At 38.2% G+C, this 14,971-nt stretch overlaps 1 protein-coding gene across 1 annotated transcript in view; it reads right to left on the reverse strand.

Moving 5' to 3' along the window:
• VPS13B (vacuolar protein sorting 13 homolog B) overlaps positions 1-14,971 on the reverse strand; it is an 803,413-nt gene that overhangs the window by 186,015 nt on the left and 602,427 nt on the right. Inside the window, exon 36 of the mRNA XM_082674491.1 lies at positions 721-1,116. Within this exon, the coding sequence (XP_082530617.1) occupies positions 721-1,116 (396 nt within the window). The remainder of the gene's footprint in view (positions 1-720; positions 1,117-14,971) is intronic.

Raw genomic sequence — 14,971 nt, forward strand, 5'->3', positions numbered from 1 at the left:
CTCCACCCATCAAGGACATTCAGTTGCCAAGTCCAGGGCTCCCTTGCTCAGCCAGGCACTGAAGCATGGCCTTTCCTTGCAAGTGTTGCTACATGATAGTCCTCAGTGGCATTGTCTTTTCAAAGCTGAACCTTGGCTTCTATCACATTTTGTGCAGCATTCCTGCCACCAGAGCAATTTTTCTTTTTTAAATAAATTGTTACCAGTAACTTAATGTAGCACGTTGGAATCACCTGTAGGGTTTGTTGGAACACACTTTTCTGGGCCCCATGCCCAGACTTTCTGATTCAGGAGGTCAGGGGTAGAGCCTGAGAATTTGCATTTCTAACAAGTTCCCAGATGCTGCTGCTGCTGCTGCTTCTGAGACCACACTTTAAAAGCTACTGTTCTAATGGCTCTCAAAACTTGATATATACTCTGTTCTTCCACTACAGCTATTTTAGGTAAAAAGAAATTTAGGAATGAACAGTTACAAAGACATCTGTAGGAACATGCCTGAAGAGGTAGATAGGAACGGTTTAGTTTACCGCAGTAACGTACTTAGGCTTAACTGATTTGTTATACCATTTTCTTTAAAATAAGGCAACAAACCAGAAATGTTCCCAATCTCTAATGGCTCTTGAAACTTTTAAACTCTATTTAATATAAATCTTCAACATTATGCAGTTTTAGATGTTAACAAGTCATTGTCATCTCCCTCTCCCCTTTTCTGTGACTTACCAGGCACTTTTTGCGCTGCTTTGATATTAAGGCTTCCACTGAGGGTTGATAAAGATGCTAACAGGCACGGTTTATTAGGATGGGGGACAGTTTCCATGGAGACCACAATCTGAGTAGTATGAACAGAAATTTTTTGAAAGCAGGAAACCGTTCTCCACACGTTTTCTTGAAATGGAATCTTTTGTGCTCCATCACCATGAACTTTAAGCTTAGACAACTTTCCACGGTAACATTTGGAGGCTGGAAGCTCATCCTTATTCAGCATGGTGTCTGACAGGGCTGAGGTCTCTTTGCTGTGTGCACTTTTTATCTTCTTTAAAAAATGGTTTATCTGATCCAGCTTGGTAAAACTCAGGTTTGCTTTCAAAGGCTTTGATATATCCAAGTTGATGTCTGCTATAGAATTGAAAAGGATAAGAAAATTACTGAAGCTCTCCTATTGAAAATAAGCCTTTACTTCCCTGTCAAGCTCCTATTTCAGTTTCCCAACCTGTACTGTGGACTCATTAGGATGTCAGATGTTATAATTCTTTTACTTACCACCTAACCTTTCCATGTAGTTACTTGAAGGAACAGTTTCCCTGGACTACTTACATGCCTACATTCCTGTCTCAATCCATGTGACTGTCTGTCTGTTCCCGACAGAGCAAAGGCCACACACGGACATCTACCTCTGCCCTCCCACTCTGAGGTAAAATTAAGCAGCCTTTCCAGTTTGTTAATGAACTGACATTCTTTCTTCCGAGGTTAAAAGGGCTTCCTTTAGTACCCAGCACAACGTTTGACACGAACACTGGTATTAATAAATACTTGTCCAACTGATTAACTGAAGTAGCCTCCCCTACCACTCTCTGATAAAGTATATGCATTTGTTTCCCCTCTGTGACCCACTAAAACCCAGAAGAGTCCCTACATCTTTCCTTGGACTCTGTGTTGATAAAGTTTCAAATATCTCATCCAATGTAAGACTGAGATTTCTTAAAATCCATTTTACATGTATCATCCACCGGACATTGTCCTTATTTGCCACTTACTCACTTAGTCACCTGACATTAAAACTAACTAGGCCCTATCATTTCTGTTTTTGCCTTCTCACTTCTGTTTTTATTATCAATAAGACATAAGACTGTAAGGGTTGTCAAGGCAGAGCATGCTACTCATGTTTATACCCAGTGCCTGGCACAGTGTGTTTCTCATATGTATGTGTTCAATAAATGGTTGAGTTTAACTGAACCTAACGAGTATTCTTTTCACTGGAGCCTGATGTAATACAAGACATAATCACAGATAAAGCTAGGAAGAACAAAGTTATCAAGCAGATTAAGTTAATATTCTGTCTGTTTTCAATAGGAGGACCTCTTCTCATCTTCCTCAGACGTCAGCACCTTAGAGTTTCCTCCTGGCTACCCAGGCTCGCTCAGGTTACCATCCCTTTTAAGTGTGCCTTTCCTGGTGTTTCTTTAATCAGACTAAGCAAACTCTGAGAGTCCTGCTTCTAGCCAGTTGTCCACTGGAAAGGGTCAGACATCTGAGTCACCCTTCTGCAATACTAAAATGTTCCCTGCTCCCTACATTCATTTAAACAGGACAACACCCTAATTTAAAGGAATTATGTTTCTTAACATCTTTATTGACATATTAATTCATATCATACAATTTACCTATTTAAAGTACACAATTCAATGGTTCTTAGTATACTCACAAGATTGTGTAATCATCACCACTATTTAATTCCAGAACATTATTACCACCACCAGGGGAAAAAAAAAGTTCCCATGCCACTTAGTGGTCCCTACCCATTCCCCACTTCCAGCACTCAGGCAACCAGTAAGCTAATTTCTGTCTCTATAGATTTGCCTATTCTGGGCATTTCATATAAATGGAATCACACAAAATCTGGCTTTTTGTGTCTGGTTTCTTTCAGTTAACATAGTAGAAGTTTTTAAGGTTCATTTGTGTTGAATCATGTATCACCAGTATGTCATTCCTTTTGATGGCTGACTAATACTCCATCATATGGATATACTACATTTTGTTTATCCATTATCAGTTTATGAACATTTGGGTTGTTTCCACTTTTTGGCTATTATGGATAATACTGCTATGAACATTCATGTGCAAATTTTTTTTGTGTGAACATGTTTTCAATTCTTTTAGGTATCTACCTAGAAGTGGAATTGCTGGGTCATATTTGATTACAGCAATCCTAGTGGGTATGAAGTGGTAACCCATTGTGATTTTGATGTGTATTTCTCTAACGATTAATGATGTTGAGCATTTCTTCATTTCTTCAGTTGTAGCGGGTATGAAGTGGTATCCCATTGTGATTTTGATGTGTATTTCCCTAATGATTAATGATGTTGAGCATTAATGTTATTGGCTATGTGTATATATTCTTGGGAGAAATGTCTATTCACACCCTTTGCTCATTTTTAAATTGGGTTATTTGTCTTTTTATTAAATACAATGAGTCTTTTATGTTGATATATTCTGGATACAAGTCCCTATGAGATATAGGATTTGCAAATATTTTCTCCCATTCTGTGGACTGTCTTTTCAGTTTTTTGGATGGTATGATTTGCAGCATGAAAGTTTTTAAGTTTTGTGAAGTCCAACAGATCTATTATTATGCTTGTGCTTTTGGTGTCATATCCAAAAACCATTGCTTAGGGGGCTTCCCTGGTGGTGCAGTGGTTAAGAATCTGCCTGCCAATCCAGGGGACACGGGTTCGAACCCTGGCCCAGGAAGATCCCACATGCCGCGAAGCAACTAAACCCATGAGCCACAACTACTCAGCCTGTGCTCTAGAGCCCGTGATCCACAACTACTGAAGCCCGTGTGCCTAGAGCCCGTGCTCCGCAACAAGAGAAGCCACCGCCACGAGAAGCCCGTGCACCGCAACGAAGAGTAGCCCCCGCTCGCCGCAACTAGAGAGAGCACGTGCACAGCAACGAAGGCCCAACGCAGCCAAAAATAAACAAATAAAATAAATTTATAAAACAAAACAAAACAAAAACATTGCTTAACCCAAGGTCACAAAGATTTACAGTTATGCTTTCTTTTACAAGTTTTATAGTTTTACCTCTTACATGTAGGTCTATGATTGCTCTTGAATTAACTTTTGTGCTTTGTGTGGTATGGGTCCAACTTAATTTTTTTTTGCCTGCAGAAATCCAGTTATACCAGCACCATTTTTTTTTTTTTTTTGCCGTACGCGGGCCTCTCACTGTTGTGGCCTCTCCCGTTGCGGAGCACAGGCTCCGGACGCGCAGGCTCAGCGGCCATGGCTCACGGGACCAGCCCCTCCGTGGCACAAACCCGTGTCCCCTGCATCGGCAGGCGGACTCCCAACCACTGCGCCACCAGGGAAGCCCCTACACCAGCACCATCTTTGAAAGGAATTATTTTTGACTTGTAGAATTTGGGGTACTCAAAGAGGCTGGTGGGCAAATATTTTAGGGAAATTGGATGATTCAAATGATTCATACACTGTCCGGCTCTGCCTGCAAATTCTTTTATGAGGGCTTCGAAATTCTGTGGCCTCACAGAAAATAATACCACCTTTTACCACAGTGAAAAAAACAAACAATCTTAACAGATGATAGCAACAACGGGAAAACAAGACAAAGCTAAAGCAGAAAGAAGACTCAGATGTCGGGGCCAGAAGCTACCTGCTTTTGCCTGGATTCATAACGTGAGATTGAAACTAAGCGTCAGAAGTAGCCATAGAAACAGTTTATTGACCTACTCAGGAAGTTGCCCAAATATCCACCTATACTAACTGCTGAGCCTAAGGGATCCCTTTTCCCCGACTGTAAACTGGCAAAACATCCATGGAATGGTATATATGAGAGTTGTTGACTACTATCTCAATATGGATCCTTGTATCTCAGGTATGGTAGTCCCAGTGACACAGGAAACAAACAAACAAAAAGCCAGAAAAGCTATACCTCTGCTTAGTTGTCTAACTTGTCCTTTGAGACTCAGTCCTTGAGTCTCAAAGACTCCAGGAAGTCTTTCTTGACCCCTGAGGCCAAGTGAGGTGCCTCTCATCCACTGCTTTCAGAATGTCCTGTTTATTGTACCATCATCAGGTACCTATTCATATTATTTTTATAGTTACTGCTTAGGTATCTGTCATAGTCCAGCTAACTGTGAACTCCTGAACAATAAGGACTGTTCTACATCTTAATATTCTGAGTGCCGAAACTACTGTTTGGTCCACTGGAAGTACAAAACAAACATTTTATGATGTAGTGAAGGAAAAAAAAAATGAATGATTTTTTCCTTCCTACTGAACTCCCACAAGCTCATCAAATCACTTCATCCAGAACAATCCATTACCTCCTCTCACACATGCTATATTCCCTGTCTCAGTTAATGACTCTAATCTACCAACTGGCTCAAATAAAAAATCTGACTTTTTGACTCATTTCATTCCCTCTTTTCCTGGTCCAAACCCACTCAGTGATTAAGTTCTGTCAATTTTACTTCCAAAATATTGCTTGAATCGAATCTCCTTCTCTCGAGCATTCCAGCCACTCCCCAGGTTTTCCCTCCATGCCTTTGATATTGCTCAGCTAATATAAAGCCTCCTAAAAGGTTTCTCTGTCTAGACCGATTCCTGTTAATCCAGTCTCCAGAGTAATTTCCAAATGATTTGTTTCTAATGTGATCCTGATTGGCTCACTATTGCTTAAAACTCTTTAATGGCTCTTCTTTACCTATGGGATAAAAGATGAAGCTCCTTAGAATGGAAAAAAAGGTCTTGCCTTTCCTTATCTGCAGCCGTTGCTCACCTCAAATATTAAAGCTCCAGAAATATCAAAGAGTTTATAGAGCCCACTCCCCCCAGCCCATGCTATGTCATACCCCAAGACCTTTGATCATGTTGCTCCTTTGTCTAATATACCTTTTCTTTGCCTAATGCATAATCTTCAGGATACTGCTCAGCATGTTCTCCAAGAAGTAGTTCCACAAAGCTGGCCCTGCATAAGTATCTTTTTATGAGATTATGTCTCTCACCAATAGAGAAGATCCTTGAGTGTACATTTTTCATCTTTAATACTTAGCATTGGGCCTCAAACTCAGCATGAAGTACACGTTTGGTCAGTTCATGTTGGAGCACCCTGAAACTTTCTAATCTGGTTCTATGATAGGCAGAATTCTGAAGATGACCCCCTTCTCCCAAGATTCCTCTCCCCTGGTTATTGAATCAAACACTAATCTAGGTACTGCTATGCTGAAAGGGATTTTTATAGGTGTGATAAAAATCCCAGGTAAATTGAATTTAACACAGAGATTATCTGGTGGGCCTGATCTATTATACAGGCCCTTTAAAAAGTACATGAAGGAGGAAGAAGGGGAAGTCAGAAAGATTTGAAACGTGAGAAGGGGTCTATGATATGTCATTGCTGCTTTGAGGATGGTAGGGGTCATGTGAGAAGGAATGGGCACCCTAAAGCTGAGGGAAGGAAGCACTGGCCAGCTGCTAACAAGGAATTAGGGACGTGAGTCCTATGGCCACAGGAACTGGATTATGCAAACAAATGGAATGAATTTCTAAGTCGATTCTTCCCTGGAGCCTCTAGATTAGAGCCCAGCCCAACGGACACCTTGATTTTGGCCTTGTAAGATTCTGAGCAGAGAATACAGCTAAACCCAACTGGACTTCTGACCTGCAGGATTGAGATAATAAATTTGTATTGCTATAAGCCACTACATTTGTGGTAATTTGTTATGCATCAATAAAAAACTAACACAAACTCCATACGCATATTTACCCACATAATATTTCCTGTTTCTAATGTGATCATAAATGAAGTTTCAAGGCCTAGGAATGTTTGTCCTAGCTTCTTTCACCTTTTCCCCCCAGAGCAAAAATATCTAATATACTTTGCTCTTCTCTTTGTTAGTTGCCAATTCCCTCTCTTTAAAAATTACTTCAGGGTTCCAGGAAAGATGGAGCCCTGTCTCTCCCACTTTATACAGCTATAATATCTGGAGAGATTACAGCTAAAAAACCTATACAGAGGGCTTCCCTGGTGGCGCAGTGGTTAAGAATCCATCTGCCAATACAGGGGACATGGGTTCGAGCCCTTGTCCGGGAAGATATCACATGCCACAGAGCAACTAAACCCACACGCCGCAACTACTGAGCCTGCACTGTAGAGCCCGTGCTCCGCAACAAGAGAAGCCACCATAGTGAGAAGCCTGTGCACTGCAACAAAGAGCAGCCCCTGCTCGCCACAACTAGAGACAGCCTGCGTGCAGCAACAAAGACCCAATGCAGCCAAAATTAATAAATAAATAAAATAAATTAAAAAAATAAGCACAAAGCTTAATTAAAAAAAAACCAAAAACAACAAAAAACAAAAGGAAACAACAAAAACAACCTACACAGAGCAGCTATTTGAGGATCTTGAAAAGTAAATGTTAACAGGTAGACTGGGGAAGATAACTAGATTTTAAAATACCACCAAAAGGTAGTGTGTTTCTCATTTTTCTTCTGATATTCCATAGCCTGGGGCAGCCCAAAACCTGAAGGTGGGCATCAGGTGTGGATAGAGGGAGTAGTAGGGGACACCCTCTATTTCTGGCTTCAGTAATGGGAAGGGAATTCCTAGTGCCCGCAGGGACTAAGAAAATGCCTCATTTTTTCCTTCTTTTTCTTGTACCACAGAAAATAGGAGACAATACTCCTAAATTCATTTTATGAAACCATCATTACTGATACCAAAACTAGACAGAGACAGTAAAAGAAAACTACAGACCAATATCCCTAAAAAACAGAGACATAAAAATAAAAATCCTCCAAATAAATTTAAAAAAATCAAGTAACATAAGAAACTAATAATATACCACAACCAAGAGGGGTTTATCCTGGGACTACAAGGCTGGTTCAATATTAGAAAATCAATCAAAGTAATGGTATTACCAGTTTACAAAACAATAAAACATGATCATATCAACTGATGCAGAAAAAGCTTTTAAAAAACCAATATCCATTTATGATAAGAACTCTTAACAAACTGTCAATAGATGGAAACTTCCTTAACCTGATAAAGTTCACAGATGAAAAACCTATAGGTAATGTCATACTTAATCATGAAGGATTGAATGCTTTTCCCCTAAGATCAGAAACAAGGCAATGATACTCATTCTCACTACTCATACTCTGTATTTAATCCTAGAGCTCCCAACCAGCTCAATAAGGCAAGAAAAAGAAATAAAAGGCATGAAGATTGGAAAGAAAGACATAAAATGATGTCTATTCGCAGATGACATGATTGTCCATGTAGAAAACTCCATGAAATCTTCAGAAAAGCTCCTAGAATTACTAAGTGAACTTGACAAGATTTTAGAATACAAGACCACTACACAAAAATCAGTTGAGGGCTTCCCTGGTGGCGCAGTGGTTGAGAGTCTGCCTGCCAATGCATGGGACACGGGTTTGTGCCCCGGTCTGGGAAGATCCCACATGCTGCGGAGCGGCTGGGCTCGTGAGCCATGGCCGCTGAGCCTGCGCATCTGGAGCCTGTACTCCACAACGGGAGAGGCCACAGCAGTGAGACACCTGTGTACCACACACACACACACACACACACACACACACACACACACACACACACACACACACAAAATCAGTTGAGTTTCTACAAACCAGCAATATGCAGTTGGAGTAAAATTTAAACAAAAAATAATATTTATAAAAGCTCCAAATAAAATAAATACTTAGGTACAAATCTGATAAAACTCGTAGAGAATCTATATGTTGAAAAATCATTAAAGACCTAAGTAAATGGAGAGATATACTGTATACATAACGTATTCATGGATTGGAAGACTCGAAATAGTAAAGACATAAAATCTCTCCCAATTGATCTATAGATTTAACACAATTCCAATAAAAATTCCAGCAGTATTTATTGTAGATATAGAAAAGCTGATTCTAAAAGGTATACAGGAAAGCAAAGGAACTAGAATAGCTAAAACAGTTTTGAAATAGAAGAATGACATTGGAGGACTTACACTACCTAATTTTAAGACTTGCTATGAAGCTACTATGATCAATACAGTATAATTCTGGAGAAGTTATATACATGTATATCGGTAGAACAGAACAGAGAATCCAGATTATAGAGGCCAACCAAATATTGTGAAATGACTTTTTTTTTAAGTTGCAAAGGCAGTTCAGTGAAGAGAGTTTTATCAGCAAATAGTGTCATACATCCTCATGCCCCCCCTGCAAAAAGAAAGAAAAAAGTTGAACTCAACTTTATACTTTATCCAAAATTAACTAAAAATGAATCATAGATCTGAATATAAAATGTAAAATATAAAACATTTTAAGATGAAAACAGGAGAAAATCTATGAGTACTGAAGTTAGGCAGAATTCTTATATACAGTACCCAAAAAAGCATGATTCATTTGAAAAAACTTCACACTAAAAACTTTTGCTCTGTAAAAAGTAGTGTTAAGAGAATGAAAAGACAAGCTATGCATTGGGAGAGAATATCTGCAAGTCACATATCTGACAAAAGACTTGTATCCGGAATATACAAAAAACTTCCAAATTCAACAATAAGAAACAAACAGGCTAATTTTAAAATAAGCAAAAGACTTGAACAGACACTTTACCAAAAGGATATATGAACGGCAGATAAGCACATATAAAGATATACAACATCATTAGTAATTAGAAAAGTGCAAATAAAAATGACGACGAACCACCTATTAGAATGGCTAAAATAAAAAATACTGATAACACAAACTGCCAGAGGGGATATGGAACTAGTGGGACTCTCATACATTGCTGTGGGAATGTCAAATGATACAGGCTATTTGGAAACATTTTAGTAATTTCTTATGACTTATACGACCCACCAATCCCACACCTAGGTATTTATCATAGAGGATTGAAACTTACAATCACACAACAACTTATACACAAATGTTTAAAGTGGCTCTATTCATAATCACCAAAATTGGAAACAATTTATATATCCTTCAATGGATGAATTCTTAAACTACAGTACATCTACAAAATGGAATACTACTCAGCAATAAAAAGGAATGTATTGATACTACTGATAGATACAACAACTTGACTGAATCTCAAGGGCAGTATGTGAGTGAAAGAAGCCAGTCTGAAAAGGTTACCTGCTGTATGATTACATTTGTATGACATTCTTAAAAAGGTAAAACAAATAAACAAAAACCCTAAAGTGATGGAGAGCAGTAATTATCATAGATTAGGATTTAGGGGGAGGTGTGATTACAAAGGAATATCATGAGAGTTTTTTAAGATGGTAGAACTGTTCTGTACCTTGACTGTGGTAGTGGTTACACGAATCTATTCATTAGAATTCATAGAACTGTGCACCAACGAAGGACAATTTTACTGCACATTAATTTAAAAAATAAACAAAATTATTTCAATGACTTTGTCATATGCATGACAGGACAGTTTTTTCCACTCCATTTATTTTTTACCCTCACATGTGTTTCTCAAAAGGCTAAAGGGTTGGAATGTGTCCTTATGTGTAGGGGAAGCCCACCTTAGGCCTAAGTGTTAACCAACTCTGTACTGGGTAAGTTTTTCAGGTTTCCTTTTCATTCTCCATGGCCCCTTCAACAAGGAAATAGAACACTTATGCTAATACCTTTAACTGTGAGATCAGGATGGCCTTTCTGCAAAAGGTGAAAAAGATGGAATGCTACTCCTAAAGGTTACGGAAGCCATAGGACAATTCCTGATCTTACTAATACAAAAAAGTGTGGCAGATGAAAATTGGAGGCTTTAATTTAACAGCTGGCTAGAGTAGTTAAACCAGTAAAACTCAAAAGCAAAGGTCAGTTTGGCACCAGCCAAAGTAGTTTATTGATGTACCTTGCATCTGTGGAATACCTGAATAAACAACGAATCATCCCAAATTGAGGAGGTGGACTTTGGGAGCAACAATATATATATATTTTTCCCTATTTCACTTTTTGTGAGTGTGTATGTGTATGCTTCTGTGTGTGATTTTGTCTGTATAGCTTTGTTTTTACCATTTGTCCTAGGGTTCTCTCTGTCCGTTTTTTTCTTGTTTTTTTTAGTATAGTTTTTAGTGATTGTTATCATTGGTGGATTTGTTTTTTGGTTTGGTTGTTCTCTTCTTTCTTTCTTTTTATTACTTAAAAAAATTTTTTTTAATAATTATTTTTTATTTAATAACTTTATTTTATTTTACCTTCTTATCTCTTTCTTTTTTTTCTCCCTTTTATTCTGAGCTGTGTGGATGACAGGCTCTTGGTGCTCCAGCCAGGTGTCAGGGCTGTGCCTCTGAGGTGGGAGAGCCAACTTCAGGACACTGGTCCACAAGAGACCTCCCAGCTCCACATAATATCAAATGGTGAAATTCCCCAGAGATCTCCATCTCAACCCCAAGACCCAGCTCCACTCAACGACCAGCAAGCTCCAATGCTAGACACCCTATGCCAAACAACTAACAAGACAGGAACACAACACTATCCATTAGCAGAGAGGCTGCCTAAAATCATTAAAAGGCCACAGACACTGCAAAACACACCACCAGACGTGGACTTGCCCACTAGAAAGACAAGATCCAGCCTCAACCACCAGAACACAGGCACTAGTCCCCTCCACCAGGAAGCCTACACAACCCACTGAACCAACCTTAGCCACTGGGAGCAGACACCAAAAACAATGGGAACTATGAACCTGCAGCCTGCAGAAAGGAGACCCCAAACACAGTACGTTAAGCAAAATGAGAAGACAGAGAAACACACAGCAGATGAAGGAGCAAGGTAAAAACCCACCAGACCTAACAAATGAAGAGGAAATAGGCAGTCTACATGAAGAAGAATTCAGAATGATGATAGTAAAGATGATCCAAAATCTTGGAAATAGAATGGAGAAAATATAAGAAATGTTTAACAAGGAACTAGAAGAACTAAAGAGCAAACAAACAGTGATGAAAAACACAATAAATGAAATTAAAAAATTTCTAGAAGGGATCAATAGCAGAACAACTGAGGCAGAAGAACGGATAAGTGACCTGGAAGATAAAATAGTGGAAATAACTACTATAGAGCAGAATAAAGAAAAAAAAATGAAAAGAATTGAGGACAGTCTTAGAGACCTCTGGGACAACATTAAACACACCAACATTCGAATTATAGGGTTCCCAGAAGAAGAAGAGAAAAAGAGAGGGACTGAGAAAATATTTGAGGAGATTATAGTTGAAAACTTCCCTAATGTGGGAAAGGAAATAGTTAATCAAGTCCAGGAAGCACAGAGAGTCCCATATAGGATAAATCCAAGGAGAAACACACCAAGACATATATTAGTCAAACTATCAAAAATTAAACACAAAGACAAAATGTTAAAAGCAGCAAGGGAAAAACAACAAATAACGTACAAAGGAATCTCCATAAGGTTAACAGCTGATCAATCAGCATAAACTCTGCAAGCCAGAAGGGAGTGGCAGGACATATTTAAAGTATTAAGGGGAAAAACCTACAGCCAAGATTACTCTACCCAGCAAGTATCTCATTCAGATTCCACGTAGAAATTAAAACTTTTACAGACAAGCAAAAGCTAAAGAGGATTCAGCACCACCAAACCAGCTTTACAACAAATTCTAAAGGAACTTCTCTAGGGAGGAAACACAAGAGAAGGAAAAGATTTGTGATAACAAACCCAAAACAATTAAGAAAATGAAAATAGGAACATACATATCGATAACTATCTTAAATGTAAATGGATTAGATGCTCCAACCAAAAGACATAGACTGGCTGAATGGATACAAAAACAAGACCCGTATATATGCTGTCTACAAGAGACCCACTTCAGACCTAGAGACACATACAGACTGAAAGTGAGGGGATGGAAAAAGATGTTCCATGCTAATGGAAATCAAAAGAAAGCTGGAATAGCAGTTCTCATATCAGAAAATAGACTTTAAAACAAAGACTATTACAGGAGACAAACAAGGACACTACATAATGATGAAGGGATCGATCCAAGAAGAAGATATAACAATTGTACACATTTAGGCACCCAACATAGGAGCACCTCAATACATAAGGCAAATACTAACAGCCATAAAAGAGGAAATTGACAGTAACACAATCATAGTATGGGACTGTAACACCCCACTTTCACCAATGGACAGATCATCCAAAATGAAAATAAATAAGGAAACCCAAGCTTTAAATGATACATTAAACAAGATGGACTTAAATGATATTTATAGGACATTCCATCCAAAACCAACAGAATACACTTTCTTCGCAAGTACTCATGGAACATTCTTCAGGATAGATCATATCTTGGGTCACAATCAAGCCTTGGTAAATCTAAGAAAACTGAAATCGTATCAAGTATCTTTTCCAACCACAATGCTATGAGACTAGATATCAATTACAGGAAAAAATTTGTAAAAAATACAAATACATGGAGGCTAAACAATACATTCCTTAATAAGCAAGAGATCATTGAAGAAATCAAAGAGGAAATCAAAAAATACCTAGAAACAAATGACAATGAAAACACGACGACCCAAACCTATGGGATGCAGGTAAAGCAGTTCTAAGAGGGACGTTTATAGCAATACAGTCATACCTTAAGAAACAAGAAACATCTCAAATAAACCACCTAACCCTACACCTAAAGCAATTAGAGAAAGAAGAAGAAAAAATTCCCAACGTTAGCAGAAGGAAAGAAATCATAAAGATCAGATCAGAAAAAATGAAAAAGAAATGAAGGAAACTATAGCAAAGACCAATAAAACTAAAACCTGGTTCTTTAAGAAAAACAAAATGGATAACCATTAGCCAGACTCATCAAGAAAAAAGCGGAAGAGACTCAAATCAACAGAATTAGAAATGAAAAGGAGAAGTAACAACTGACACCGCAGAAATACAAAAGATCATGAGAGATTACTACAAGCAACTATATGCCAATAAAATGGACAACCTGGAACAAATGGACAAATTCTTAGAAAAGCACAACCTTCTGAGACTGAACCAGGAAAAATAGAAAATATAAACAGACCAATCACAAGCACTGAAATTGAAACTGTGGTTAAAAATCTTCCAACAAACAAAAGCCCAGGACCACATGGCTTCACAGGCGAATTGTATCAAACATTTAGAGAAGAGCTAACACCTATCCTTCTCAAACTCTTCCAAAATATAGCAGAGGGAGGAACACTCCCAAACTCGTTCTATGAGGCCATCATCACCCTGATACCAAAATCAGGCAAAGATGTCACAAAGAAAGAAAACTACAGGCCAATAACACTGATGAACATAGATGCAAAAATCCTCAACAAAATAATAGCAAACAGAATCCAACAGCACATTAAAAGGATCATACACCATGATCAAGTGGGGCTTATCCCAGGAATGCAAGGATTCTTCAGTATACTCAAATCAATCAATGTGATACACCATATTAACAAATTGAAGGAGAAAAACCATATGATCATCTCAATAGATGCAGAGAAAGCTTCTGACAAAATTCAACACCCATTTATGTTAAAAACCTTGCAGAAAGTAGGCACAGAGGGAACTTACCTCAACGTAATAAAGGCCATATATGACAAACCCACAGCCAACATTGTCCTCAGTGGGAAAAACTGAAACCATTTCCACTGAGATCAGGAAGAAGACAAGTTTTCCCACTCTCACCACTACTATTCAACATAGTTTTGGAAGCTTTAGACACAGCAATCAGAGAAGAAAAAGAAATAAAAGGAATCCAAATTGGAAAAGAAGAAGTAAAGCTGTCACTGTTTGCAGATGACATGGTACTATATAGAGAATCCTAAAGATGCTACTAGAAAACTACTAGAGCTAATCACTAAATTTGGTAAAGTAGCAGGATACAAAATTAAGCACAGAAATCTCTTGCATTCCTATACACTAATGATGAAAAATATGAAAGTGAAATTAAGAAAACACTCCCATTTACTATTGCAACAAAAAGAATAAAATATGTAGGAATAAACCTACCTAAGGAGACAAAAGACCTGTGTGCAGAAAATATAAGACACTGATGAAAGAAATTAAAGATGATACAAATAGATGGAGAGATATACCATGCTGTTGGATTAGAAGAATCAACATTGTGAAAATGACTATACTACCCAAAGCAATCTACAGATTCAGTGCAATCCCTCCCAAACTATCACTGGCATTTTTCACAGAACTAGAACAAAGAATTTCACAATTTGTA

This window comes from Grampus griseus, assembly GCF_964374135.1.
Source record: "Grampus griseus genome assembly, chromosome: 17".
NCBI lineage: Eukaryota > Metazoa > Chordata > Mammalia > Artiodactyla > Delphinidae > Grampus > Grampus griseus.